Source organism: Streptopelia decaocto (genome assembly GCF_964273445.1).
Source record: "Streptopelia decaocto genome assembly, chromosome: 6".
NCBI lineage: Eukaryota > Metazoa > Chordata > Aves > Columbiformes > Columbidae > Streptopelia > Streptopelia decaocto.
In genome coordinates this window covers 24,013,450-24,041,138 of record NC_138660.1, presented here as the reverse complement: position 1 = coordinate 24,041,138, position 27,689 = coordinate 24,013,450, and the positions used below count along the sequence as shown (strand labels likewise).

At 43.8% G+C, this 27,689-nt stretch overlaps 3 protein-coding genes across 7 annotated transcripts in view; 1 reads left to right on the top strand and 2 right to left on the bottom strand.

Annotated features, from left to right (window-relative positions):
* The window catches only part of LIMS2 (LIM zinc finger domain containing 2), a 51,259-nt gene extending 48,481 nt beyond the window's left edge, over window positions 1-2,778 (bottom strand). Inside the window, exon 1 of one of the 3 annotated variants that reach the window (XM_082056847.1) lies at window positions 2,199-2,778. Coding sequence is in view for 1 of the 3 variants with exons in the window: in XM_082056846.1 (XP_081912972.1) it covers window positions 1,360-1,370 (11 nt within the window). In the remaining 2 variants the exon portion in view is untranslated. Of the gene's footprint in view, window positions 1-1,359; window positions 1,503-1,664; window positions 2,158-2,198 lie in introns of those variants that run through there. The other 2 variants (XM_082056848.1, XM_082056846.1) reach the window with 2 other exon arrangements.
* Window positions 2,779-3,046: 268 nt separating this feature from the next.
* SFT2D3 (SFT2 domain containing 3) lies at window positions 3,047-11,532 on the top strand. 2 transcript variants are annotated; one of them, XM_082056850.1, is made up of 3 exons: window positions 3,047-4,223; window positions 6,952-7,183; window positions 11,374-11,532. In XM_082056850.1, exon 1 carries the CDS (start codon window positions 3,172-3,174, stop codon window positions 3,844-3,846), a length of 675 nt encoding a protein of 224 aa, XP_081912976.1. In that variant the 5' UTR covers window positions 3,047-3,171; the 3' UTR covers window positions 3,847-4,223; window positions 6,952-7,183; window positions 11,374-11,532. The 2 variants fall into 2 exon arrangements, with proteins under 2 accessions (XP_081912976.1, XP_081912975.1); XM_082056849.1 differs by having other exon boundaries at window positions 3,047-7,183.
* The window catches only part of WDR33 (WD repeat domain 33), a 70,993-nt gene continuing 50,493 nt past the window's right edge, over window positions 7,190-27,689 (bottom strand). The window contains exons 8-22 of one of the 2 annotated variants that reach the window (XM_082056844.1): window positions 26,801-26,927; window positions 26,065-26,219; window positions 25,855-25,933; window positions 25,214-25,324; window positions 24,289-24,383; window positions 23,361-23,447; window positions 22,977-23,116; window positions 22,457-22,609; window positions 21,119-22,138; window positions 16,163-16,265; window positions 15,273-15,735; window positions 11,574-11,740; window positions 11,351-11,443; window positions 10,355-10,540; window positions 7,190-7,863 (exon numbers count right to left, since the gene is read on the bottom strand). In XM_082056844.1, the coding sequence (XP_081912970.1) occupies window positions 7,631-7,863; window positions 10,355-10,540; window positions 11,351-11,443; window positions 11,574-11,740; window positions 15,273-15,735; window positions 16,163-16,265; window positions 21,119-22,138; window positions 22,457-22,609; window positions 22,977-23,116; window positions 23,361-23,447; window positions 24,289-24,383; window positions 25,214-25,324; window positions 25,855-25,933; window positions 26,065-26,219; window positions 26,801-26,927 (3,212 nt within the window). In that variant the 3' untranslated portion in view covers window positions 7,190-7,630. Of the gene's footprint in view, window positions 7,864-10,354; window positions 10,541-11,350; window positions 11,444-11,573; window positions 11,741-15,272; window positions 15,736-16,162; window positions 16,266-21,118; window positions 22,139-22,456; window positions 22,610-22,976; window positions 23,117-23,360; window positions 23,448-23,819; window positions 24,067-24,288; window positions 24,384-25,213; window positions 25,325-25,854; window positions 25,934-26,064; window positions 26,220-26,800; window positions 26,928-27,689 lie in introns of those variants that run through there. The other variant, XM_082056840.1, reaches the window with a different exon arrangement.

Sequence of the window (27,689 nt, the reverse complement as noted above, 5' to 3'; positions counted from 1 at the left end):
TGAAATCAGCTGTGTTCTTACAGCTGCAGCTCTTCCCAGGTCCTCCCCATCTTGTCCCCATTTAGGAGCTGTACGGTACCCACGACCTGTGAACATTTAAGGCTCTTGAGTCTTCCTCTAGTTGTAAGGAAATGAATGTAATCTTGTAAATATGCACCTACTTCACATATCACAAGAACAAAAAAGGGACGATTAAGACAGAAAAGACAACGTAATCAAAAGACAGGAGGCAAAACCCAGAAGTGTTTGAGCATGTACAACTACCCATCAACATCAATTTGTCATCACAGAGGGAAAAATAACTGTCACCCAAATCACAGATAAGAATATAACTATTATTCAGCACATTTTCATACCTAACAACCCATCAAATGTGATCTCCACCGAATAACCATAAGATGCATAATTCAAACATCAAGGCCTTACATTAAAGAAAAATTAATACTTATACACAAACTACTGCTGATCTATGCAGAGCAATGTTTCAGGATTACAGTAATGATAGCAAGATTCAGGATGACTATCCCAAAAAAGGCACTCTACTAATTTTAATATTATTTCTTCACGCTTTTCATCTTTGAGACATTTTACAAAAACAAGCTTATTTTCACCAATTCCTTTATAAGGTCTAGGTTTTATTTTACAGCTGGGCAAACAAAGTGATTGGAGACACTAACACATTTGTGCAAACCCTCGGAAGATGCCAATAAATGCTCTCCCGACTGCTTTTCTCGTTTACATCTGTCAATTAGCTGGCTTCACAGAGTTTTCCTGTGTCAGACAGCGTAGGAGGAGAATCAAGACCCACATTTAAACAACTCTTGGAACGTGTAACTCCAAGAGCAGCCCGAAGAAGAGGAGAGTGAATGCGTGGACAGAGGGGCAATGTTTAGCTCAGCCAGCAGGGCCCGAAGCACAGGGCGGTGTGGGACACAGCGGAAACGGGTTGTCAGCGCCTGAGCTGCAGCACCCGGCTGCACGGAGCTCGGCTGCGGGGCAGACACTGCTCACACCCACCGCTGCTCCTTCCCAACCCTGTTCCTGCTCTCCGCACCGCCCTTCGCTGTGTAAGGCACAGCGGAGCACCCTTTGCTCTTCCAAGAGGTCAAGTTTCGGGCTCCACCAGGGCACAGCGGCAGCTGTTCTCCCCCAGCCCGAATGCGCCCCGCTCCCCAACCTCACCGGGGAAACGTCCTCTCCCCCGACCGCCTCCCATCGGGCGCACCCCGGGCAAACAGGAGCTGTTCCCAACCCTTCCCCGCAAGGCCGGTGAGGGCAGGGACAGCCCACCGGGGCCAGGCGGCGGGACCGACCTTCGCCCGCCGGCCGGGCTCCCCGGGCCTCGCTCCCCGCTCTTACCTGCCCGTCATGGCGGCGCCGTGCCGGGCCGTGCCGGGGGGGCCGTGGCGGAGGGACACGCGGCTCGGCACAGCGGCTGCGGGCCCGCCGGGCAGCGCAAACTCCGCCCCGGCCCGCCGGCCCGGGCCCCCTAGGCGTGGGCGGGAGCCGCGGCCCCCGGTGACTCAGGGCAGCCCCCCCCAGCCCCGCGCATACTTTTCCTATAAAGGGAAAGAAATACGGAGTAACGAAGCGGCGGAGCCTCCTGCCGGCCCCCGAGCACGGCTCCTGCCTCTGTCCCGCTGCCGGGAGCTGCTTTGCCCCACCTGGTAGTAAACACTTCGGTTGCTACTACGAGCCTTGGAGGGAAAAGGGAAATGCTGAGGGTGCAGTTCTATTACGAAGCTGGTACCTGGTGTACAGTTCTATTTGACATAAACCTCATTGACGTAATATCTTCCAGCAAACGAGGAAGCCACACCAGGCTGGAGCAGCCGCTGCTCATCCCCAGGGTGAGGGGAACACACCTTCCCAGCGTGTTTTACCCTCAGGGCAGCAGAAGACACATCTGGAATGCTATCTTCTAGAAAGCAGTTGGATGGCATCCTTTGCTGCCAAAAGGAAGAGGGATTGCGCTCCCTAACAAGGACCCCTCCAAGCATGACATTTTTAATAACATCTAATCCCTTCCTGCCTATCATCCAACTTTGTGCTGAGCACTAAGAGTTTTATGTTCTCTGACATGTACCATAATGTATCAATGCTAAAACGAGGCACCAAATGGAACAGGGAGCTTCTGCCCAAAAGCCATTTCAAACTTTCTTTATATCCCGTAACGTAGCAAGCATGATGTGACTCACCATTGCTACGGACACTGCGGCAAGCTTTGGGACTGATGATGGAAACTCTGTGCTCTCTGTGTTTCATGTTGTCCAAACATCTTGTTTTCAGTCCTGCAGTAAACATTTAGAATCATCCAGGTCAAATAAGCATTCACTGGTTTTAGTTAGTTATTTAAACTAGGGCGAAGAACTCAGATGATCTTATTTTGGTTTAATGGTTGGTTGGGAACGAGCAATGGGTCATCTTATTAACACAGTGAACGATTTAGCAGATTTGACTGAGTACACAGTAATAAACAGACAAGCTCCCAGTCATTCTCTAGATCTCTGGTCTCCCCTGTTGTAATGGTTTCTGGGTGCCGACACGTAATGTCTCTTCTCTTGCAGCTCTCCTTTAGAGAAGCAGAGATCCCTTGGATCGTGTGAGGAGGAGACTCCAGGCTCTGCCTGGGGCCCAGGGCAGCACTCGGCTGCTCCGGCCGGTGGGCCGTCACCCGGCAGGGTCCCGTGGGGCCACCTGGCAGCTGTATCGATCTCAAACACCATCTTTCTCTCACCAATCTACGTTTTGACTATGACACCATCCTCCTTCCAGCTGCTGAAGCCGCAAACCATCACCGCCCGCAGCCGCCGAGCGCTCCGTCACCTCACAAGGCACAGCTGGCGCGGGCTCGCCCCCAGCGCCGACACAGCCCCCACAGGCGCCACTCGCCTGACGGGCTTCCCCGGTCCTTTTGTCGGGCAAATCTGCCTTTTCTTTAAAACTGCGAGCAGGCGACAAGAAGCGGTCACAGACCCCCAATGTGCGGGGAACCGAGCGAAGCGGAGCGGCCCGACCCGCCCCGCCTCAGCGCCGGGCGCACGCGCACCGCCGCCGCGAGGGCGGGCCCGCCGGAGATGGCCGGTAACCCGGATGTAGCTACTCCGCAAGATGGCGGCGGCGAGAGCGGGTGGCGCGTTGTAGCCCCTGCCAGCGGCCCCCGGCCCAGCCATGGCGGACCTGGGCCGGCAGATGCAGGAGTACCTGGCGCAGTCCAAGGCCGCTGCCGCCGCCGGCTCCAGCGCCACCCCCGCGCCGCCACCCGCCGGCTGCTCGCAGGAGGAAGCGGCGAACGGCGGCGGCCTGGGGGCCTGGCTGGGCCCGCTGAACCCCTTCCCGCCGGGCCGCGGCTCCTCCCAGGCGGCGGCGGCCGCTCCCGGGTCGGGCTGGCCGTGGGCGGCCGAGCCGGACCCCTGCCTGCCGGGTCTGTCGCGCTGGCAGCGGCTGGTGGGGAGCGGGCTGTGCCTGCTGCTGGCCGCGCTCTGCTTCGGGCTGGCCGCGCTGTACGCGCCGCTGCTGCTGCTCCGCGCCCGCAAGTTCGCGCTGCTCTGGTCCCTGGGCTCGCTGTGCGCCCTGGGCGCCGCGGCGCTGCTGCGGGGACCCGCCCGCCTGCTGCGGGAGCCCAGCCGCGGCAGCCTGGTGTACCTGGGCGCGCTGGGCGGCACGCTGTACGCGGCGCTGGGGCTGCGCAGCGGCGTCCTGACAGCGCTGGGCGCCGCCGTGCAGCTGGGCGCCGCCGCCGCCGCGCTGCTGGCCGCGCTGCCCGGGGGCGCCGCCGGCCTGCGCCGCCTGGGCGGGCTCCTGAGCGCCGCGCTGCGCCGCCGCGGCAAAGCGCTGCCGGTGTGACGGGAGAACCGCCCGCAGCCCGGCGGGACTCGGACAAAGGGACTGACACGTTCGGGCTGGCGCGGGGCGCGAAGACGCTTCTCCGAGACGGGGATGGGGACGGCGCCGTCTGACGCCGCTTCGCCTCGTTCCTGCTTGAGCAAGAGGAGCAGCGGCCGCGGCAGCAGGACTGACCGGGCTGTGCGGTGCTCGGTGCCCGCCCCAGCGCGGGGTTTTGCCTCACTGCACAGTCAGTGTGTGTCCCTGGTGCCGCAGCCTGACTCAAACCGAGCTTCAAACCAGCTGTCTGCTTCAAACCGTGAGTGAGACGACGGAGCCGATGGAACGTTCATTATTGACTTGCCCGGGACGTGAGAAGCAAGTGCCTAACAGCTGAGGTGCGTAGAGCTGACTGGTTTTCAAGCACGGAGACAATTCAGCGAAATCTGATCAAGTGTCGGGGTGAACGTTCAAAATAGTTAATTGCTATTAACTCATTCCTGTGCCAGCCCCTACACTGAACATGTACTGTGCAGTGCAGTCATCAGCCGTCCCAGACCGGTGGTGAAAATGAATACTATGTCCACTGAACTGTATTTCTCTCTAAAAAGAAAAAATCTTTAAAATACCATCTAGTAAGTGAAACAAACTTTCCTGGGGCTGTGGGTCACGAAGACTACCCCTAACTTAAGGGATGCCCTTGTGCATGACAATGATAGGGTGAAAGGTACTTATCTTAGTGAAAAGCCTTGGCCTTTGCAGGTATTGCTGCCTTACAGCTGCTGTAAGGTGGCAAATACTTGGGCTCTATAATGGTAGCTTCAGCTACTTTATATATGTAGATACATATTTTTTTTACTCTGTCAGCTTGGGCAGGACTTGCTTCCTTGTCACAGTATGACCTTCAAAATGGATTTTTCTGGAGCCTGTTTCAGTTAGCACAGCCCTGTTTCAATGCAGAACCTCAGGAGCCTTAGGAAGGTGCTGAATTCAGTCCCTGCTGAGAGGCTGGTGCTTCCATTTGGGCTGTGCAGAGGAACGGGGCTCAGGCCCAGGCTGCTCAGAGCCTGTGGGCATCTCACCGAGCATACATGCCTCATACACAACATAAAGCCGAACACTGCACTATGTACCTGCTGTCACTACTTTGGGTTTAGCGTATTCACCTAATACTTGCTCCAAATTAAACTGAAATTCTTCAGTGGGGGTACTCAGATATACATAGATTGCTTTAATAAAACCATTTATGTACCAAATGTCAGTAGAGACATTCCACTAATGGTCACCTTTTTTTCCTTAAAAAAGTGGATCAGGGCTATCTGAATAGCATTAAATTAGTTCTCTCATTTTTACAGCTTCTAAGGTGTAGTATATAAAATTAATTTTATTCCTAACAGCAGTATCAAATTAAATCTTAGACAGGTAGCGCTTTAAACCAGCAGGCGGAGCACAAGGATTCTTCATGCAGCACTGGTAAAAGAACTTGACCTGAAGAGTACATATATATATATATTTCCATTAAGAAATTTAATCAATTTTCCAGTAATAGTGGGTCATGGGATCACAGACTAGGAAGCTGCTTCTGTCTCTCCTGCTGTGCTGTCACTTACTAGGATTTTATACAAAAGCGAGCTAATTACCTGATGTTCTTATGACTTTCTGTGCATATTCCATGATTGTGGAATATTTCAAAACTTAATTTAAAAAAAGCCGCCATCCCTTAATGAAGAACATTGCTTACCAGCAAGTTTAAGGAGTTAACCAACCATCAGAGGAGAAAGAAGCAAATTCCCTTTTTGTCTAGATACAGAAAGCTGGGTTTCCCATTAGGTGCATTCTAACTTGTTTTGGTAGAGGACTAAAGCTCATCACATATTCTAACTACTAGTCAAAAGTCACTTTCAGCCCCTTAAAATATAGAGGACTTGCTTTTTGTTTTTTAAAATAGGCACGCTTTCCCTTTTGCTGATGATTAAACCATTGCTTTTATCATTAAAACTTCAGGATAGATGGTAACTCCCAGGCGTATACCAAAAGTGATCAAAGCCCTTCTTCAGATAGAGGTGAACAGCAATTTTTTTTTCCCCTCAAAGGAGAAACTGTGTCATATCAGGTGTATCTCGGCTATTTCCCAGTTAATTCCTTTAAGACCATTCCATCTCTCTAGAGCCCCATGACAAGGACTTTATAGGCTAAATGATCAGAGTTAATTACTATAATTTTCAAATGCCATTTTATACACTACAAATTAAAAACTAAGGAAAAAAAAACCCTTCTACTTGTGACTGACTGAACCAAGAGACCAGCAGTTACGCATCGATGCTTTCTCTCTTTAAAGAAGTCATCAGGACTTAAGCCAGAATTTACTGAGTCTGAGAAGTCAGATAAAACAGCTGCTGTGTGTTGCTCTGTTCTTGCAGTAGCCTTGTCAGCTACAGAACTACGCTGCCATATTATCCTGAACATTATAACATGAAATTCAAGGTGGGTGGGAGGGAAGGCTGGTAGTGATATTTTTGATTATACAGTCTATTCTATTCTTCTAATGTAGGACCTTCCTTAGAGCCGGCTTTAGAATATGTACTTACATGATAAAATTTTCATGGAGGCTTTAGGTATTAAAAGAGCCTTTTGATAACCTGGTGCCTGGAGATAATTAATATGAATGATTTATGGGGAAAACAGAAACTCACGCTTGGTAAGCAGCTTTATTATGAACCATGGGAAATGGGAATAACCCCTCCCCTCCTCATTTCCCTCCCCTAGTAAAACTAGGAAGCAATATCCTAAAGGAAAAGATACTTAAAAAAAATGTTAAGATGAAAGTGATCAACTATCAAGGTTTGAACTTAAGCATTTGAACACGGCAGACTGTCCTGAACACCCGTATCTTTAAGCAATGCCATTGTAAAACATACGCATCTGTATTAATCAAGCTGCTAAACTTCTTTCTTCCTCAATTTCTATAGAGAGATGCTGTTCTGAACAAAAATATTTGACTCACCCAGGTGAAGCGTAGAATGACACTAATTGTCATGATGTGTGTTTTGCCAGTGGTCCCGATTATACTCGCATTATGTCTATGACAACTTTTTCTAAACGATGTTCCACGCTTTTCTCTTTCAGGATGGTAGACTAGCAAGCAGCGGGGATTTCCTGTGTTTTGGAATTTTAACAGCACCACTTGTAATCTCTAGACAGCTGTGGCTAAAGGCGAAAATGAAAGTTCTCTACATGATAAACCAAAACACTAGGAGTCAGCTATGAGTATTTTAAACGGCTGAGATTTCAGGAGGTAGTTCTGTTGCTTCATCTGATACACAAGTTTGCCTAAAGACACCCTTCTTTGTAGTAATAGGTGAGTAAAGAATCACACACCGTGTTGATTTTTTGTTAATTTTTGCGCAAATTACATTCTGTATTCATACAAAAACAACGTAACTTCTGACAAACTGTACATATAGAAACAAGTTTCTGTCTGGAGGTGAACTGAAATGTGTGGAGGTGTTCCATGTCTCACAACACTTAAAAAAATTCCAGCTCTTCACAAAACAAAGTAGGTAGAAGGTGGTGAAGGAAAACGGGAGCGGAGAGCACAAAACAGAAAGCTAGCTACAATACTGCAGCTAGGACCAGTTGATAGATCTAGGAAAAGACCCTCATTAGGAAATAATGCACATTCAGTTATCCCAGTTAAGAATCCAGGTTTGCGGTGTTGCAGGGTTACTTTATGAGTCCAGGGTAGCAGTCTATTTATTTAAATATTGTCCAGCAAGGACTGGGTGTGACCCAGTCAAAGCCTCTTCTATCGGCCTCTTCCGCTGCCCCTGGATGCTCCTCTTCTTGACTGACCAGAGTTCATGTTATTTCCTCTTCCCCAGTTGCTTCCACTCCTTCCTCCTCGAGAAGGGTTATTGCCTCCTGCAGGGCCTCCGCCAAAACCTTCATCCCTGTGGAATCCATCGTGATGGTCTCCATCTAAAGAACTTGACCTCCCGGACTTTGGTGCTCTCTGTGAGGGTCCTGAATTTCCTCGCCCTAAAAATGAAGCACAGTCAGTTACTGACATTGAAATCTAAGCTGTGCCTCTTCTTAGACATCCCATATATTTAGCTAGTTCTTCTGCGGCACAATCATTCACAGAACAAATATAGCTGAGACCTGTGATGTTATGCCTCCTCCCTTTATAGGATTTTTCTTACATAGTGTCTCCATTACAGTCCAGAAGATGGACAGCAATCCAGCAGTTCCTTGGGAATTAAAGGAGATTATATCTGGTGCAGTCACCAGTCACTTAAATGAAGTAAATTAGAACAGTGACAGTCACAGTGTCCTCAAAACTACCAGGCAGTTTCGTATGCCGTAACACCATCTGTGGTTCTCGGATATTGCAAAATACTTTTTTTCCCAAACAAAGACATTGCACTGATGGATCAGTTGAGGTCGGTGCCGAAGACAATGAGTAACATTACTGTTTTCTTCCATTTTTGGCTAGAAATAATGGAAAAACACTCCATTTTACTACTAACCAGGAACATAAACTACATGAGCTCATACTGCCAGGAACAGGATTTTCTGCTTCTCACAGATCTTTTTAGTAGTGATATGTGAATTAACCTAAATAAACGTGAAGTCATTAGCTCAAAATAACAAGCAGTATTTTGAAAACAATTCATGGTCAGAGTGCTTTGTGGACACGTGTTACAGCTACATCAGGATACTTTTGCTCCACTTCAGAAAGAGTGATTTTTTTGTTGACTCTGCTTGGTTCTGTGTAAAATAGAAGCCAAATTCTTCCACGGAGTTTATAATTAATGAAGTTTTAATCTTCAAATGACTTTGCCAATACAACTGAAGGTGGCAGAGCCCATATATGAAAAAAGTATTGTTTTGTTTATCAGGCTTTCTGCCATGGTTCTGAATTTTCTTTGGTACTTCAAGGAGTTGTTGAGGTACAAGAGGTATGGTAGTTAACAATTGTTTTGAATTCATTAAAGAAACTGATAAAAGTTATCACAAATTATTATTGAAGCTGCAGAAGAAATCCTTGCAGATTTGATAAGGTGCTGGCTAAATGAGAAACAGTACATTTTTTCAAAAGGAAAAATATTGATAGAGGGAGTTTACCAGCAGACTTAATGAAATCATCTGTGAACAAATGATAAAACCCGCTGTTAACACAGCACTGGAAATACAGTCCACAAAGAGAAGGACTGACATACAGTTAAAACTAAATGAGCTTCAGAACAACAATAAGAGAAGTGGAATTAAATTCGGTGGCATCAAGGACAAAGCTGTGCAGTAGAGGTCTAACAACTAAAAATTCCATCGTACGGTGGCAGCTCAGCATTTGGAAGCAGCTAAGAAGGATCTCTCTTGCTGGTCACTACCTAGCAGTGGGTGACCAATATGAGGACAATAAAATAAAGAACATTTGAAAAAAAGACAATGGTAATCCTGAGATTTACAAGAAGAGAAAGGATGAAGAACTGGCGCAGGGCTGGTGGGATGATTGTGGACATTGCGTACACAGTAACAGGCTCTGAAACAGCTACTAGGACAAGAAGAATGTATTTTGTGGGTTACAGCAGCACTGACAGGGCCATGCAGCTGTTTGGTACTTAGCTGAAGAGGAGCTATTAGGAAAGAATGGAGAAAACAGAACAAAACCCAAGTGAACTGTGTTAGACCACATCTTAAGGAGTGTGTGCAATTCCTAGTTACCCCATTTAATTCATAAAAGGATAAATGAAAACTGAAAATAGTATATACAGAGTAATAAAGATAGTAAAAGATACAGAATAATTTCCCAGAGAGATCAAATGAACAGATCAGAGCTGACTTGGAGAAGAGCTGGTTGAGGTCGCAAATGGTACGTGTTTGATGCAGTCAGAGGTGGCATTCAGCAATAATACGCATCAACGTTCAACTGTTGCTATTAAAACACAAGACATTTTCGAATGAAATTAGTGAATGACAGGCTTAAAGCAAGAGAAAATCGTTTTCCTTTTTTTCAAAGCATAGTCTACTGCAATTAAGTTTTAGAGCTCTGTCCACAGATGTTGTCTATGTCAAAGTTATAATGATTCTTAAAGCAATTAGAGAAGCACAAAAAGGTAATGGTCAAAAGCCATTAAATACAAAAGTAATATTTCAGTAAGTCACTGAACTACTTTGAGTTGAAGGGTGCTAGCACAAGTATGAATATTAACAAACAACTATTCTGAAAAAAAAAGGCACTCTTAAGAGTTTTGCAACTGGAATAGCAGGGAGGCAAAAACTAACTGCTTTTGAGGAGGGCATTAAAGAAGAGGAATATATGATGCTGGAGAGAAGATTTGGATTTGATATCCCAGAAGGTCCCTCTGTTCGATGTTCCTGTAAGACTGGTCTTCAGCTTCACAGGTGATAAGATCAAATATTTACCTGTTCAGCTGTATCCCCTCTGAATAGATAAGGAATTCTGGATAAGCCTACTGCTGAAAAACATGCTGGTGTCACAAAGTTTTTGATACAAGGGGTTTTTTACCTTTGCTCCTCTCCTCTGGAGGTCCACCTGGAGCATCCATTTCTCTGTGGTCAGAGGTCCCTGGTCCGTCATGCCAGGGCCGTTTACGTGGTGGCAGCGAGGCCATGTCCATGCCCTGGAGCGAAGAAGAACGTTCTCTGTTAGCTGGAGAATGCCTGTCATGAGGAGGGTGATCTGGACGAGGACCTGAGCGTGAAGAGAAAATAAACAGCATAATAAGTAATGTTCATCTGATGTTTATTCCTCCTTTTTGGAGGCAGTCACTTAAATCTACATTCTTTCCACACTGTTTGGCACACAATTTCAAGTTAAAAGTGCGTAAAGCTTCCTCCCCATCCCAACAGGCAAACAAACAAACATGAGGTGAGTAAGTTGTAAGAAACCTAAAGGTAAAACAGGTTTAAAAGATGATTGAAAAGAAGTGCCAGATCTAAAGTGTTCTTTTCAGTATAAAACATTTTCATATATTTTAGAGACAATCACATGTTCATTTATTCATGTCATTTTTGCTCATTTTTTCCATGACACTCAAAACCTCAATTTTGCTGTTAGTAACACAAATGCAAATACCAATAAGCTGTCAGATACTGTAGCTGAAAATGTTGGTTTTGCAAGCAATACGGACTACTATTGGCATTAGCATATCTCGCAAAAAAACCTCCACAAGGTAGCTTCAGCCATCCACAGGTGACAACAACAGGCAGTTCTGGACTATCCAAGAATTCAGCTTAGAAGTCAAGACTTAGTGGCCACAATCATTTTTTGTTGAGTGAGACAGCCGTATTTAGAGCCAATTCAATTCTGCATAGTTAATTTTTTCCTAAATTTAGAAGTCCAAAGAACCACGTTTTGCTTTTCTTGTGGTAAAAGACTAGTAATGAGCATATGAGGTACAGGAAAAAGAGGTGATTTAAAAAAAAAAAAAAAAAAAAAGGTAAGTGGTTATATTGTAGAAATCTAGTTATTGTTTAAAACAAGCTTCACCAAATTCTTTACCTGGTTCTCTGTTTCCATCCCAGGATTCTGGCTTCCGCCCACCTTCAAAGCATGGAAATTCATCTGGAGTAGGAAGCAAACCCTTCCGGCCTCCTGAGCAGTAAGAGATGCAGGGGACAGGAGTGAGAAGAGACATTGTCTTCATCAAAATACCCTAATTTGCCCAAGAATTGTCTTTGCTTGCTTATTCTTGCATTTCAGCGTGGCAGAACGTTCCCCTCACCTCTAGAAGCACCACGACCTCGGCCCCGAACACCGTGGTCCCTTCCTCTTGAGTTTTCATCTGGAGAGTCAAAAGTGTCGTCTGGCCCAAAATCTTCTGGGCCAGGAAAGCCGTCTCTGCCCCTGGGCCCCCGGCCCTCGTGTCTCGAGGGGCCTCCTCTTCTGAAGCTACAAGAAAGAACACGGTACAAATACGGTTTTTAGGCAGCATTTAGATTGATAAACTCATCAACTTCACTTAATCGACTCATTTCTGAACTGTTTTACTTAAAGCTACAGCATATACAGTTACTAGAATAGGATTTGTAGGTGGAAAAGTGCTCATTTTCTGCCTTTGAGCACTTTGTTTATTCATTTTTATAGTTTTCCTTCTGTTGATTGTGTTGTTTTTTCGTACAAGAAAAATATTGTCAAATATCCTGCGTTCACTTAATGAAAAGCGGAAAAAAACCCAATCAGTGAGCAATGATAGATACAGGGTAAGGTGAGGAAAAGCATAAGTGAATTTTCTTTAACTGTGGTGGTCTTACTTTCCCCTTCACTTTTTCCCTTCCATTTTAGTGATAAAAACAAACTGAAAAAATACAAGCAATGAGACTCATGGCTGTATCAAAACATTCCTGCATCTCATTCCTATTGATTTGGAATTCTTTTGCTAGAACATTCTCTTTTTCATTCCGTTCTTCTAAGTTTACAATTTTAGCAAATGAATCTAGACTCCACGTGGCTCTGGTTACTGAACAGCATGCACAGTGGCATCTTACAACCTGAAGAGCAGCTTATCCAGCTGCAATAATGAATAATTTTGTTCTGCAAAATGTAGTTATGACACTGAAGTTGATAATTTTGTTCTAGTAAGTACCATGGCATCTTCGGTAATTTGGTATGGTTGGGTTCTGCACCTCATCTCAAATGAGTTTATCTCCTCCAGTATCTCACTGGGGCTTTAACAGAGATCTTCAGAGAGAAGAATGGTTCTTAAAGAACTGGTGGTGCCATTTCAGGTAAACTTACGGGTGGCTGCATGAAAACGAGTAGTTTTGGTTTTTACACGACCAGTTTAGACACTTGGAGTGCTCGTAAAAGCACATATGTCCTCTTGGTGTTACTGCAACCCCAAAAGTGCGCGCCAGCACCGGTTGTTGGGATTATCCCAGGTTACAGCCCAGTTTCTGCGCACACACAGGTGAGATGTTAAGGTGTAGCGGGCACACGGGCTCAGGAGCCCTCGGTGGCACGCATGCTGTCCTGCCCGCCCTCACTGGCAGCGCAGATACCTCTGAGCCCCCCACCGCCCCTCTCTTCCCACTTCCACACTGGCCAAACCAGAACCACCATCGTATTCAGGTGGCGGTGGCTTTGTGCAACATCCCCTTCCCCAGCTCATTAACGACACAGTGCATCCTATTACAAGCAAAACTTTAGATACTTTTATTTAGAATTTTAACAACATTAACCTTTTAATTACAAATTTAAATATTTTAACAGTAGTCATAACACAATACAATTTTTTTTAAACTTTTACATTTTTTTTTTTTTAATTAAAAACAATAGGTCTATCTCCACCTCCCAGCAAACAAACACGATACAGAGAGGAGGCTGCTGTGCCTGTACAGGTACAACAGCAGCTGGAGGGAGTGCTGTGCATGGACAGTGAACCGTTTTACATTAACCTGGATGATCTGGGAAAACAAACTGAACAGTTTCAGGTACAAATGGTTCAGATAACCACATAGCAATATTGGTTAGCCTTGAAACAGCACAGTCCTCTGCATGTTTATTTTAGAGGGCCTCCTGGTTTAATACTGACATGGTGCGACTCTGCTTAGCTCGTGAATGACCAGGGTTTGCAACACAAGGTCCTACGGCTAGCAGGGACAGGGCCTTGCCTTTTGCTTCCAGGCAACCACATGCACACAGTTTAGCTTTGAAATCTATCATACTTATGCCTGACACGGCCACAGCTCCTAATACTGTGTTCTGCGTATCCTTTTTCACTATTCCATATCAGTCAGATGTAAAACCCTGCCTCGCACGGGGCTCAGGTCCTGTTCTGTCTGCTCTCACATCACCCTTCTGGCGGCCTAGGGCCTTAACGTACAGAACTGGGCTCTGCGGGTTAGCGGGCAGGGACAGGCAGGTCTGCAGCAGAAGCATCGTGTTGATACGCACAGGTAAAGTAAGAACAGGATGGGGATGAGAAGGACGTAGAGAGAAACACATGTGCACACACTTCCCTCTCGTGCTTGATCAGTTACAATCTAAATTCCAAGTCAGCTCAGCAAGTGGTTGGGATTAAGTTCACCTCAGCATCTGCAGTAAACGGCACCTAATTCACCTTCATTCAAAGAAATTCATTAAGTTTGCAAGCACAAAAAGCCCGTTACAGCCCTGTGCCGATTCCTTTTAAACCAAACTCTGTACAAACACTCGTACCCTGACAAGTAAACTCTTAGTAGTTCAGAAGTCAGGTTTACAGGTCACAAGATTCTTGGACTCTTCCTGAAACCTTTTTAAAAATCAGGATAATCATTAAATATTTTCCAGTCTCTAAGCATTTCCAAGATTTGATTTGAAAATCTCTGCTGAGCTTCTGAAAGTGTTGTCTGCTTTGTCTTTGAGAATTCTATAATGCAGACCATTCAGCTTGGATTCTCTGGATTTTTACTCTTTTAAAATGGCCTTGTTACCTTCTTTTAGTTACTGTTCATATCTTTTCATACTCTTCACACAAAAGGAAGGTACATCTTTACAGAGCTAGGTAGAAAATAGCTAAAAGAAGAGCTGTATAGATGCAAAGTAAAAGGAATGTAAGAAAATCATTAAAAAGGCAACTAAAACACACAAAATTCACATTATGTGGAGACCACAATATATTTGTACAAGTACATGTTCTTAAACATACAGAGTTGGTGGTCAGTGAGAGGCTTAGACCTTGGAGGCCAAATTTAAATCGGTTAAACTAGCATAGATCTGGAGCAATTTTGATGACAATCTCGCTGCCCTAGCGAAATTTCTCCATAATTACATTGGTAACTAGAAGCAAATTCATCCCTTTGTGATTTACTTGGAAATCGTAAGCAATGACGTGGACATTGCTGTAAATTAGATTGGTTTTGAGTTCTTTGCTTGGCATTAAGAAACCAGTCAGAAAGAGAAATAAAACTTCTACAAGCAAAACCATGAGAAAATAGTCTCACCAGTCCAAGAGATGCTGTAGCTCTGCCCCTTACATTTGACAGCAGGATGAGTGTTCCTGCTCCTTACAAGTGAATTACATCTCATTCTACAGCCCCTACAGTCACGCTGCAGTTTGTGACTGGAGACAAGGTCTCAAAATCCGATTCTAGTGTTCAAAAGTGTCACTTTAACCTCCAAGTTTCCTCTCAATTTTCATCAAAACGGTCTCAAATCTTCATCCTGTGTTACTGGATCTTCTCTACAATTTCCTCCCTTCTCTTTACTTACTGTTTAAAGACACGGAAGCTGCTGTGTACAATGACCATTTTTCAAGTTTTCTTCTATTACTGAATGATTTTTATGGACTCTACACTCAGGTATATTAGAGTTTTCATTTCCTTATTGGTTTCCAGTTTATAAATCTGAAACAGATAGACTCCTTAATGAAAAGGAAACCAGGAAGAAAGAATTCCCTCCATTCACCCTTGAACCCCCAAAAGATGAGTAGATTTATTCTTACCTCTCATCTCGTCTCCCTCGGAATCGTGCATCCTCAGGATCCCGTGGATATCTATCATCCGAAGGTCTCCGTCCTTCCCAAGCACCAGGAGGCCCACGGTTTGAACCCCCTCCTTCAAATTCCCTGTGATCGGGAGGAAAGGGAGGCCCAGGTCCACCTCGTCTCCATTTTTCGTCTTGCAACGGTGGGCCTCCTCTCCCCTCAAATTCCCGCAATCGATGGCCAAATCTCTTATCTGGATGGAAGTCGTCACGGAAGTCATCTGGTCGATCAAAGTCATCATGGAAATCTGGGTGAGGTCCTCGTCTATCTGGCATGCCCCTGCTGTCTCTACCATCACCCCACTCCTGGCCACCTCGAAACAACCCTCTCTCGGGCCCATGATCGGGACCACCACTGTTCTGGTCGTGCCTTCTATCTGAGAGAGGGCCCATGTGATGGTTTGGTGGACCACGGGAGTCACCTTGAGGGGAAAAAATCATAGCAGGTTTCTGTAACGTGGTCTAAAAACGCTCTAGGATGCTCTAGTTCGTACAGTTCTACAAAGCATACACCATACAGTTCACATCAAATACTTCTTTGGGGAAAACTTTTCCTCTATATTCCAGCGCAAGTCTACAGAAGCTTTCCTCTCAGCCAATGCCCTGTGCTCTGCTGTAGCCTTTTCTGTCTAGATCAGAGGTGTCAAACTCATTTTAATTTAAACTAATTTAAACATTGGAGTAGTTAGATTTATACAGTCCTAAAATAACATTCGGCCCTTTGAAGGCAACCATAAGGCTGATGTGGCCCCCACTCAAAATGAATTTGACACCCCTGGTCTAGAGGCACTGCACTGGAACAGCCTCTTTCAGCAGAATTACAGAGGAAAAAACAACGTATTTAGTTACCTTTATTAAGGCCAGGTCCTTGGTTGTGAGGGCCAAGACGACCTTGTCCTCCCTGCTGCCCCAGGCCTGGGATCAGTGGTGGAGGACCTGGGTTCTGTCCATCCTACGAGCACATAAGAAGAAAAGCCATGTGAATTGCCATGCGGGCGTTTTTTGCTTTTAAGCATTTTGAAAGGGGGAAAACCAGTTTTCTTGACATAAAGGCTGTGGCTTCAGAGGTCTTACAACAGAAACTTCTGATTTTCCAGTGGTTTCAGCCTAATTTTTTAGACATTCCCATCAGAGATGCTTTTCGGTCACTGTGAGAAACACCTGATTTTATAGGAAATGTAGCATTTTGAGGACTAACGTTTTACCTGTAACAACCAAAGATGAAAAAGCTCACATTGTAGCTCCTTGGCAGAGAAGATGAAGAAATCTTGTATAGTTGTTTGAAAAATGCCAGGTACTGATTTACATGCAGTTAAAATACTACATAGACCAAAGGACTGCCTTTGGAAATGCACAAAAAAATGAAATGATGGAAAAGTAAAAATATCAAGAATGTTGGGATGGGGGGGACAAGAACAGGGCCATGAGAGAACCTCTCCTATAAACCTTTGTGAACTGTTAACATGGAAATACATGAGTTTCATTTTTAACATGCTGGCAAAGTTTGCTTTTCTTAATTCTAATTCTAGGATCAAAAGAAAGTACTAACACATTAAGCAATGCCAGGGCTAAAGGCAGAAGCTGCGGTCACCTGCTCTTCTCAAGCAGAAACTGCATGAGTGGAGATTTGTGTAAGTTCTATGATCCAAAAGAAAAATACATACGAGTCTTTTGTTATTTTCCATATTTTTGGGAGTGATTTCTAAAGGATAAAATAATGTTATTCAAATTCAGCTGCTGTCACAGACCCATGAAAGATTTCTACAGGTATCAAGTTTATGCTGGAGCCACTATGGTGACACTGGTTGGGAAACAAATCGGTTGAACTGTCCAATTCTGCTTTTAAATGGCAAAGGCCAGACAAAAAGTCATCATTTGGGGTTTGTACTTGGCTGGAACTACAGAGAGTCACATACATCCTATACACTGCAGCGATGAGATCCAACAATAAAAATGTGTCACTGTGAACAGAGTTGGAACTTGCAAGATTGCCAGACAAAACTCATGTTGAAATCATCAAAACAAAAAAGCCCCCAAAAAGCCACACCAGAAACCCCTAAACACATAATAACTCTTTTCCTAGACATGTCCAAAAATGTAATATTTAGACTTAACTTTCATATTGTCTTGCACAAAAACCCCTCCAGGCTGCAGGTAGCTTGTAAAAACTTACACTTTGCTGTCATTGTACTCATAGTAACACTGTTTAATCTCTCCGTGAATTAGCATTAAATAATTTTCAAACTTTACATTTATTTTTGAGAAAATGCTACCTTTTTTTTTTTTCTGTTTGCAGAGAAGCGTTAAGTTCCTTTGTGTATTTCTCCTACCATATCTTGAAATACTGGTTTTAAATTAAACACTTCTATTAAACTGCAATACAGATGATAAAACCACAAAAGAACACACAAATACATACTAGAAACAGAATCACAGAATCAACTGGGTTGGAAAAGACCTCAGAGATCATCAAGTCCAACCCTTAGTGCCATGATCTAGTCAATGGACTGGAGTTGCACCAAGTGCCATGTCCAATCTCAGTTTAAAAACCTTCAGGGACGGTGAGGCTACCACCTCCCTGGGCAGCCATTTCAATGCCTGACCACTCTCTCTGCAAAGAATTTCTTTCTAATATCCAGCCTAAATTTCCCCTGGCAGAGTTGAAGCCCATGCCCCCTTGTCCTATTGCTGACTGCCTGGGAGAAGAGACCAATCCCCACCTGGCTAGAACTGCCCTTCAGGTAGTTCTACAGAGTGCTGAGCTCACCTCTGAGCCTCCACTTCTCCAGACTAAACAAGCCCAGCTCCCTCAGCCTCTCCCCATAGGGCTTGTGTTCAAGTCCCTTCACCAGTCTTGTTGCTCTTCTCTGGACCCGCTCCAGCACTTCAATCTCTTTCCTGACCTGAGGGGCCCAGAACTGAACACAATACTCCAGGTGTGGCCTCCCAAATGCAGAGTACAGGGGAAGGATCACTGCCCTTGTCCTGCTGACCACGCTGTTTTTGATACAGGACAGGATACCATTGACCTTCTTGGCCACCTGGGCACACGGCTCATGTTGAGCTTTCTGTCAATTAGTCCCCCCAGGTCCCTTTCTGCCATCGCATTTTCATTGAGTAATTTTGATAAGGACTTTGGGGAAAAAAAAAAAAAGCAAAATAAAAGGCCTGGTCCAATGCCTATTAAAAAAACAAAAAATACTTTCCTAGTGACTGAATGTTGACTTGAGTCCAGAACAAAGCGATTCCCCGACTAGGTGAGATCCAGCTGCAGCAGCGCTTCTGCTGCTCTCCAACCAAACCTTGCTGCAGTTCCACCAGTTCTCATAAGTTCAGTATCTGCTTGTTCACAATAAACTTCATTGAACTTCTTAAACTTATGCCACTACTGTTTAACCAAAGCAGCGGTATTTAGCACTCACTGAATAACCTTCCTCGGCGTTCAGCAAAAACCTCCATTCCAAACAAACCGTGCTCTGACAGACAGAAGACAGGGCTGCAAAAATGCATTTGCACACGCCTTTCACTTCAAAATTCATTCTGGACCCCAAACTGGGCTCAAAACTGAACAGCAACATACAAGTATGTGCATTTTGCAATAGCAAAATAGCTCCAAAATACTACTTCTAATTTGGGAATATTCTGTTTATCCATCTGCATTTTAATAACAACATGTCTATCTCCAGAATAAGATTTTGACAATCGTATCTCAGGCAATTTCCTTCTCATAAATATTCTCTGTTCTGTTTCATGTTTGCAGAAGGCAGCAGAGCTCACGTGCATCTCACCCACGCTCTGCAGAAAACCTCTGCAGGTAACTGTGGTATCTTCTATGGAGATTAACCTCCACAAATACGTATAAATGTTCAGTATTAGTGTGACAAGCCCTTGATAAAGCAGATACCTATTCACACGCTCCTGCTACTGAAGAGGAAGGCACTTGATTTGTGCAAGTTTACAGAAGATGAATGTCAAATTCACAATAAAAAAAAACAAGCTAAAGCCTACTGTTTAAGAAAAATAGCAGATGGGGCATTTTTAAATAGGAACTACTATTGTATTCATATTGCAAAGAAGCAAAATGGAGCAAAACCTGACATGCATTTAAAAATCTGTTCATTTTTAAAAGACATTACCATACTAAAGCTGCAGAAGGAAGGAAAAATGGTCAAAAATACCTTGCTTTGTCTTTTTTTAATATCTGTAAAAGACTTCAAGATAGCAGAATTCACTGAAAATAACCAGGCACCTGTGAAAAGCAGCTTACTCAATTCTGAGCAGAGTGCCAACAGCAGGGTCAGACGAGGACAGCCCTACACGGATATGGAACCGTGCACAGACCTTCATACACACATCTTGGTAATTAGTCTCAAAGCAGAATAGTACATCTCCCTGGGACAGCAATGAAAACCGCGATGCTGGTTTCAGTTAGATAGTTGTGGAACCAACTCTTTTTCGCCTAACTTTGATACTTTTGAAATCTCAGCAATAGTGTCGCATTAACAGACTTCTGAAGGGAATTATTGCTGATTTGTAAGGAAATAAAATATTAATATAAAACACACAATTTGTAGGCTACTCTGCCTCAAACTGAAATGAAATTACTGAGCGAAAGCTCATTTCAACATGTCATCCCTCACTGTGACTGGTACTGGACTATGCATCAAGGACTATACGCATACCTGTCTAGAGCTTTAACTAGAAACTGTGGATTGCAAGTCTAAGAGATAATTCTGTCCAAAAAAACCTCCCACAGTTTTTAAAATTAAGTTGATTTTTTTCCAAACATTCACTTCAAAATTTACCTTAAAGCTGAAGACAATCAAGAGAAATTTTAAATACAGATCAGTGCCATACAAATAGGAACTTGTAAGAGCTAATAAACACAGGAGTCTCTGCGCTATCTGTGGTAGAGCAGAAAACGGAACAATCCCACTGCGAATGATGCTGAAGAAGGCAGAGCAGGTTGTGCCTCATACTGAACCAGACCTAATCAAAGCCTGACTTGATCCCTGCAGAGTTAATCGGTGGGTCTATAAGCGACACTCTGCAGTATTCCAGCTCAGCTGGTGAACCCCCCAGGAGTCCAGTGCCACAGGGACATCAAACCAACTGCACATCCAGGTCACGTTCAGCAGCTCCAGCTCAGTCCTCAGCCTACCAGACCTAGGATAGTCCTAGACAAACCTGCTCAATAGCTGGGCTCGCTCTGTGCTTCTTGGCAAATGGTGCAGTAACAAGTTAAGGGTGGGCAACGCCAATCTCTGAGCCTGTGCTCCACGCAGTACAAAGGTGGCTAAATGAAGCAGGATGGCTGTGTTTCGGTGCGCTTAGTCTGAACCGGTAAGTTCAGCCAGAGCTAAGCTGAGTCCAGGTGTGTCAGCATCTGTGGTAAATTCATCACAGTTTGGATAAACTACTCTGGGACAACTGAGAGTTGGCAGTAACTTGCTTTAATAAACACATGTAAGTTTTCTTATGTTCAGTTTGCTTAAATGCAACTTTTCTCAGTGCTTACCTACTTCCCCCTTTAAGACAGTTCAGTGTCTTTCAATTAAAAATCTGGAGTTTCTCTTGGGGTTACATATTTTCTGCACCAGTATTTCCAGTAACTCCTTTCTGCACTTACCTATACTGTTCCCAAACTATATAACTCCGTTCATTCCCACTGAGGTTTCCCCGAGGCCCCAGTCTCGCAGCTGTGCCGAACCTCCAACCCCTCAGCTCTTCCTGTGCCTTTCTACGGTGTGACATTATCATTTTCACATTCTTAACACTCCTCCTGTTACACAGACCAACACGTACCTGATTAAACGGGGGACGAGGCCCATCGCCCAACAGAGGCGTTTTCTGCTGCTGGAAAGGCAGAGGGCCCTGGGAAGGATGCGGCCCCCTCGAAGGGTTCGGTTGTCCCTGAGGTCCTTGCATGTTTCCTTGTGGCCCTACCAAGGAGCCTTGTGGAGGTCCCTGCTGGCCTTGTGGCCCACGTAATTCTTGTGGCGGTCCTAACATTGTACCTTGAGGCGGGGGTCCCTGGAGGCCCCTCATCTCCTGGGGACCATGTCCTAGTAAACCACTTTGCATATGAGGACCTCTCATTTCTTGCGGATGACCCATCATCATCCCTTGTGGAGTAGGTCCCTGGTTATCTCTGGGTCCTGGTGGACCCTGCATCCCTCTTGGATTAAGTCCCATCAAAGGCCCTTGAGATATAGGGCCCTGCATCCCTTGAGATCCTGGAGCTCCTTGCATGCCATGAGGAAGAGGTCCTTGTATTCCTCGGGGACCAGGTGGCCCTTGCATTCCTTGGCCCCCAGGGGGGCCTTGAGGACCCAGGTGACCTTGTGGGCCAGGTGGACCCTGTGGTCCTAAATGAGTCTGAGACCCAGGTAGACCCTGTGGTCCTAAGTGGCCTTGGGGGCCAGCGTTACCCTGTGGACCTGGTGGCCCCATTGGCCCATGAGGGCCAGGATGTCTCTGCATTCCTTGATGTCCATGTAAATCCTGAGGCCGTGGCATTCCTTGGGGAGGTCCTTGGGGGCCTGGAGGTCCTTGTGGTCCCATGAATCCTTGTGGACCTCCACCTCCTTGGTGTAATGGAGGTCCTTGGGGTCCCGGAGGTCTGAATTGTCCTTGTGGACCAGGAGGTCCCATCTGAGGCATATTCATTGGCATTTGCTGAGGAAGGGGCTGCTGAAATCCTTGAGGCATCTGTGACATTGGGCCTTGCCCTGGAAAAGGTTGAGGTCCATGGAGAGAACCTCCTGGAGGTGGTGGCTGCACTTGCTCAGCTTGCTTTTGTGCAAGTCTCTCAATCTTCAGTTGCTGTCCAGAAAAAAAAAAAGAGACCCAGAAAAATCAACTAAGCATGAAAGTATATGTAACAACTGAAAATCAGAAACAACTATCTAATATCTCAGGAGTTTAAAAAGATTTAGTACTTTTCTCTTAATTAACAAAAATACATCTAAAGAGATGCACAGATTGGTATTAGTTAACTGAAACATTGGGACCTCACTGAAGGTATCATACTTTCATGCACTAAGTCCAAGGTCCTGTTAAATCAGATTTTTTTGAAAAAAGGTGAAAAAATTACTGCAAAACAAGTTACATATTTTAGTGTTGAGGTCCTGACACACGTACCTCCAGGAGCTGTGGGTTTGTGTACTGAAGTGCTGCCATTTCCTGCTCAATCTCTGCCTGTGTCTTCTTCTTCTCCTCCAACTTAATATCTTCCTTTCTATCATTCAATGGCTCAGGTGGGGGAGGCAAAGGAACTTTATTCTGCATCCAGGCCTAAAAAGAACAGTAAACACAAGATGAATTCTGAGCAACAACATGCATACAATATATTGCTGCACTGGGAAAAGATACACTGGAATGCCGTGTGTTACGGATATTCAGAAGCTAAAACCAATGTTGAATAAAACTTCAATATCTTGTAACATCTTATCTTCCAGGTACAGATACAAGATACAAGGGATTTAACCAAATATTTCATGCTTAAATAGTAATTAAACTACCAACTGTGGTGAATGATGTTGCACTGAGTGTTGATATGAAAGAGCTGATACTGGAAATTCAAAGTGTTTCAACAGCCTCATATGTTTTGGAAGTTGGGAAAATAACGAATTGTTCTGTTCACTGTGTATCAAGTACTTACCTGCTGAAACTGTGCTGGTATTGGTTTTGCATAGGGCACTTTTTTCTGTGGCACCTTCTTTTGGTCCTTTTGCATTACCTCCTCCATTCCCCAGTCCAGTCCTGGGATTGTCATTTCAATATCATTGGACTCGTCTTTCCCTTTAGCACCAGAGAGACAAACAGTCAGAGCAACGCAGGTTCACAGAGAAATCCTCTTATTCTCCTTACAGATTATTTAGCAAAAGAGACAAAGAGGTTTTCAACTCTTCCTTCTTTACACAGGAAATATGCACATACAGAACTTTAGAAAATAGTGTCTGTGCTGCCAAAATATAGGAAAGGAAGAGAAGTCACACAGTATCTGTATGGCTCAGGAAAATGCTTTTCCACAGCTCCTACTTACCCATCTGCTCTTGCTCCATGGCTATTTTCAATTGTTCAGGTATTCCCATCCCAGGAATAACTGCCAGGCTGTTGGGTTCCAGATCGTCTAGAGAAACACAAATATTTATACTTCAAACATTTTTCTTTATGTTATCATTTTATCTCTCTGGAATCTCACATGCTTTTACCATTGCTATCATTACATATTTCACAATTAGTGGGTCACTTTTTAATCCTATACAGAAATTAGAGGATATTAAAAGAACTTCAGATTAATAAATACACCCCAAAAGGTCAGAGACCATGGCCTTTAGGGGAAGTCACATTTCTGATAGAATAATCCATACCCATTCCCATTTTTGTCATTATGAATCTATACACTTTAAAACTTAACTTGGATTAAAGCGCTGCACAAAAGAGCAAATAAATAAAAATCTGAAGAAACAGACAACAACCCCAGAGATGAGAAAGTTGCTGAGGCATGCCATAGAGCTGGGCAACTCTGAGCAGCCTAAAACTACCAAAATAACTCCTTAAGAGGGGGGTAAAATTTTCAGATTTTAGTCAAATTCAATAATTTGAAAGATTTTTCCTGCTGTTGTTCAGGACTGTGGGAAGTTCTGAAGTCACATGAAGTTTTCAGGAAGAAAAGTAAACTGGACTTAGCCAGAGAGAGAGCCAAACCTCCTTCCTGCGATTGACAGAGCAGGTCTTACCTCCCGGTGCTGCGGAAACAAAAGAAAACTCATTGTTGGAATAGTAATCACTGATAACACTGAAAGTAAGATTATTCTTATTAAAAAAGTTTATCTAGGTAGTCAGTACCGCTATAATACTGTTCCATCGTCTTATCCAGAAGCTGCATTCTAGTGTAAGCTACAAGCTCCAGGCTTGTTCCTATTCCCGACCCCAACCCTCTTCCTTCCATCTCGGGGAAGTTGCCTTACCGTATTCCACACCGTCCTCTGACATCCCAGGCAGCAGATTCAAGTTGTAACGATCTCGCATTTTATCTCCAGGCCGATTTCGAGTCCAAAATTTGCTGTCAAAAGGAAGTTATATGATCTCAATTAAGGATCAAAAGTATCTAAAAGTAATCTAATTAGTTTCTGCTTCTCTCAATTTTAGCATGCTAGCTTGAGTGTGCAAGGGTTCAACTCTTATTAATCAAGTTCAGCGCTGGATCTGACTTTAGGTGTTAAGTTCAAACAAAAAATAACAGCCCAACAACTATCATATTGAATTGTATAGTTACAATTCAGAAGATGCTTTGAAGTGTAAGGGGTATAACGCACCGATATCGGATCCTGAACAAACAGATATATTTACAGTCCATTCCAATAACTCCTCAATCAATCCAAATATGTTCTTCACATACAACTAACACTATTGATACACATCTCTACACACAAAACTTACTCCACATATAAAACGCTCCGTGTTTAAAGCTTGTTCTACCAAAAATATTAAAAGCACAAACTATATGCCTCCAAATGTGTTTGCAATGTGAAAAGACACACATGACCTGCAGACCATCTGTGGGAATAAAACACTGGCTACAGGAATATTTCTTCAGCAGAAAGCTACAACAATTATTTAAAAAAAAATTCTTCATGAGATTTCAAAGCTTACACACATCCAAAACCTTAGTGTTTTTTAAAGCTTCTTTAGATAAAGGACAAGAGGATGGACATCATTCAATCTTCTAATGTAAAATGCAAGTGCCTTCCCATAAGTTTTTCTCTCTGCTTTGCCATAGGTTGTGTATCAGCATCATCCCAATCTATCTTTGTTCACTGACGCTGTGTACCCTTTTAGTTTCTAAATGTAAATAAATTTCCTTAGATCTTTTCTTTAAATACTTGAAAATACCTGGTGTGGTCATTTGAGCCTGAACAGAGAATGTGTCCAAGGGGATGCCATGCCAGACTCCAGATCATTCCTTCATGGGCCATTTCCATTCCACCAACCTCCTTCTCAACCCTGATGCATAAAACAAAAAAACCCAAACACAAAACATTTAATCATGACACAAGTGTGTATCTGCTACAGATACAATATAAAAATTTTGTTATTCAGTTGTTCCTGTTCCTCTATCCCATAATTTGCTAAATTCAAGCCTCTGATATTTTTCCATTGGGTGAACTGATTGTTCCCCATTGTACTTAATAGGGAATTTAGTAGTGTAGGATTTTTAACTGTACATTTAGAAGGAAAATAATTGTAACATCACGTGAGAAGCCCTAAAACGAGGAGCTTCAACCATTCATCACCCTCTCAACAAAAGACTTGTTTTCTGTACAAGCAATTGTATCCTTTAAAATACACCTGCACAGGAAACAACTTCATCAAGAAATCACATTCACAAACATCCTCAGGTATAGAGCAAAACTACACCATAAACATGCATGTTAAATAGGGATTCAAAGGTGAAAAGTCTATTTTATGTTTAGTGTAATAACTTGCAGGTCTGATTATCATCTTTCCAACGTTCTGATGAAAATGCCACTTACCCAACATGCCAGAACAACAAAGAGCCATCGGATCCTCCACTGGCAAAGAGCCCCTCATGAACAGGATGCCAGGCCACAGCTGAAATTGAGTAAAGACACAATCAGAAAACACAACGCTGAGATTTCAAATGAATGAATGAAAGAAAATCAGGGTCCCAAACACTTTCATTTTAATCCAAACATTAATAAAAATATACAACAAATTCTGACCTGTGGCCTCCTTCTTATGACCCCTGAAGACCTGAAGTTCTTCTTTCAGATTACGAATGTCGAAGAGCTTACAGAGATGGTCACGAGAAGCTGTCAGCAGCCAGTTGCCATTCAGATTCAGTTTCACCTCCATGACTGTGTTTTTATGAGCATGTCTGCAAGCAGAGAACAAAAAAAGACTGTTTGTCCACATACTGACTTCCCAGACACAAATAAAATACGATTATTTACCCGTCCCAAATATTCAGGTCAACGTCAGTAATTCAGGCTACTAAACCAGAACAGCGCAGCTTTCTGTGCAAAGGCCCTATTCCTTAATACTGTTCTTTTGTGCTGCAGTGTGATGGGCAGCACTCACTGAGCAGGATTCAGTTACTGTGCATGGCCCTACTGCAGTGTAAGAAATATTCCACCGGTCACATGAAATGTCTCATTTGTGTTTCAACATCCCAATCCCATTCTCCAAATGAGAACTGTGCGACCAGGAAGGCTATGAACAAGGACGAAGTGAATTCAAATTAGGAATATTGAAGTCAAAGTTTTCCAAGCATATACATGACTTCATCTAACCTCTACATTTTCTGGCACAGCTAACACACTAGCTTTCTATTTGAAGCCATTGTGTGTGGCTAAAATGATGTGAGGCAAAAAGCTAAGAATATACTTTAAAAATATATATTTTTATGAAGTTAGCTCATATTTGAGCAAAGCACAATCTCTGTGGGCAAGAACTTACAGTGTGGCAAGACTCTGGCCAGTCTTTGGATCCCAGAACTTGATGGGCTGTTGGCTGTCTTTGCTTCCCGACACAACTAATCCCTTCGTTGGATGCCAGTCAACACATTTCACGTCTGCTCCATGTCCTGTTAAGAAGGTAAAAATTGTCCATTTTGAGATTTCACAAACACACTGAGAAATTAAAGGGTGTACACCTTATAACTGTCATGTAAAACTGAATGAAAAGCATCACAGAACACAGGTCACAAAACAAAATCAAGCTAAATAAAAACTCCTCAGTTATTTAGGGTGCATTTCTTGACACTAATCACTGGGAACATCTTGTTGGATTACACCCTCAAACCAAGCTCATTCCCACAAAAAAATTCTCTAAGAAGTTTCTCCTCAAACTGGTACTTCTCTTTAGGCTTTGGTCCTGTAACAGCGATGAAGCATTTGTATGGAGGTGGTAAGGGAAAATAATACTGCAACACTTCACCTTCCATGAAATATTGTAGAAATGAAACGCAAATACATATTTGTTCCTGTCCTATCAGCACTACACTTTTGCTGTCCTGTCAGAAAATAAGCAAGAAATTAAATTATGGATCTGAACATTAGCATATAATGAAATATATTATATTATAAAAAATTAGCATGTAACGAAAGAAATCTTATGAGATGTAACCTCTTATCGGGTCAGAGTCAGAGGGATTCAGGTTCTCCTAATGCTCAAGAGTTAAGAAAGAAAAACCCTTGTGATATCATTTCATTTTCAATAGACTAACTGACCCTGACAGACTATCAGTGCTGCTCAGATGACCTAAAATCCATCAAGAAGAAATGGCTGTTCCTACTACACAACAAAATGAGGTTTCTGAGCTGAACTATAGGGATTTAGAGAAGAA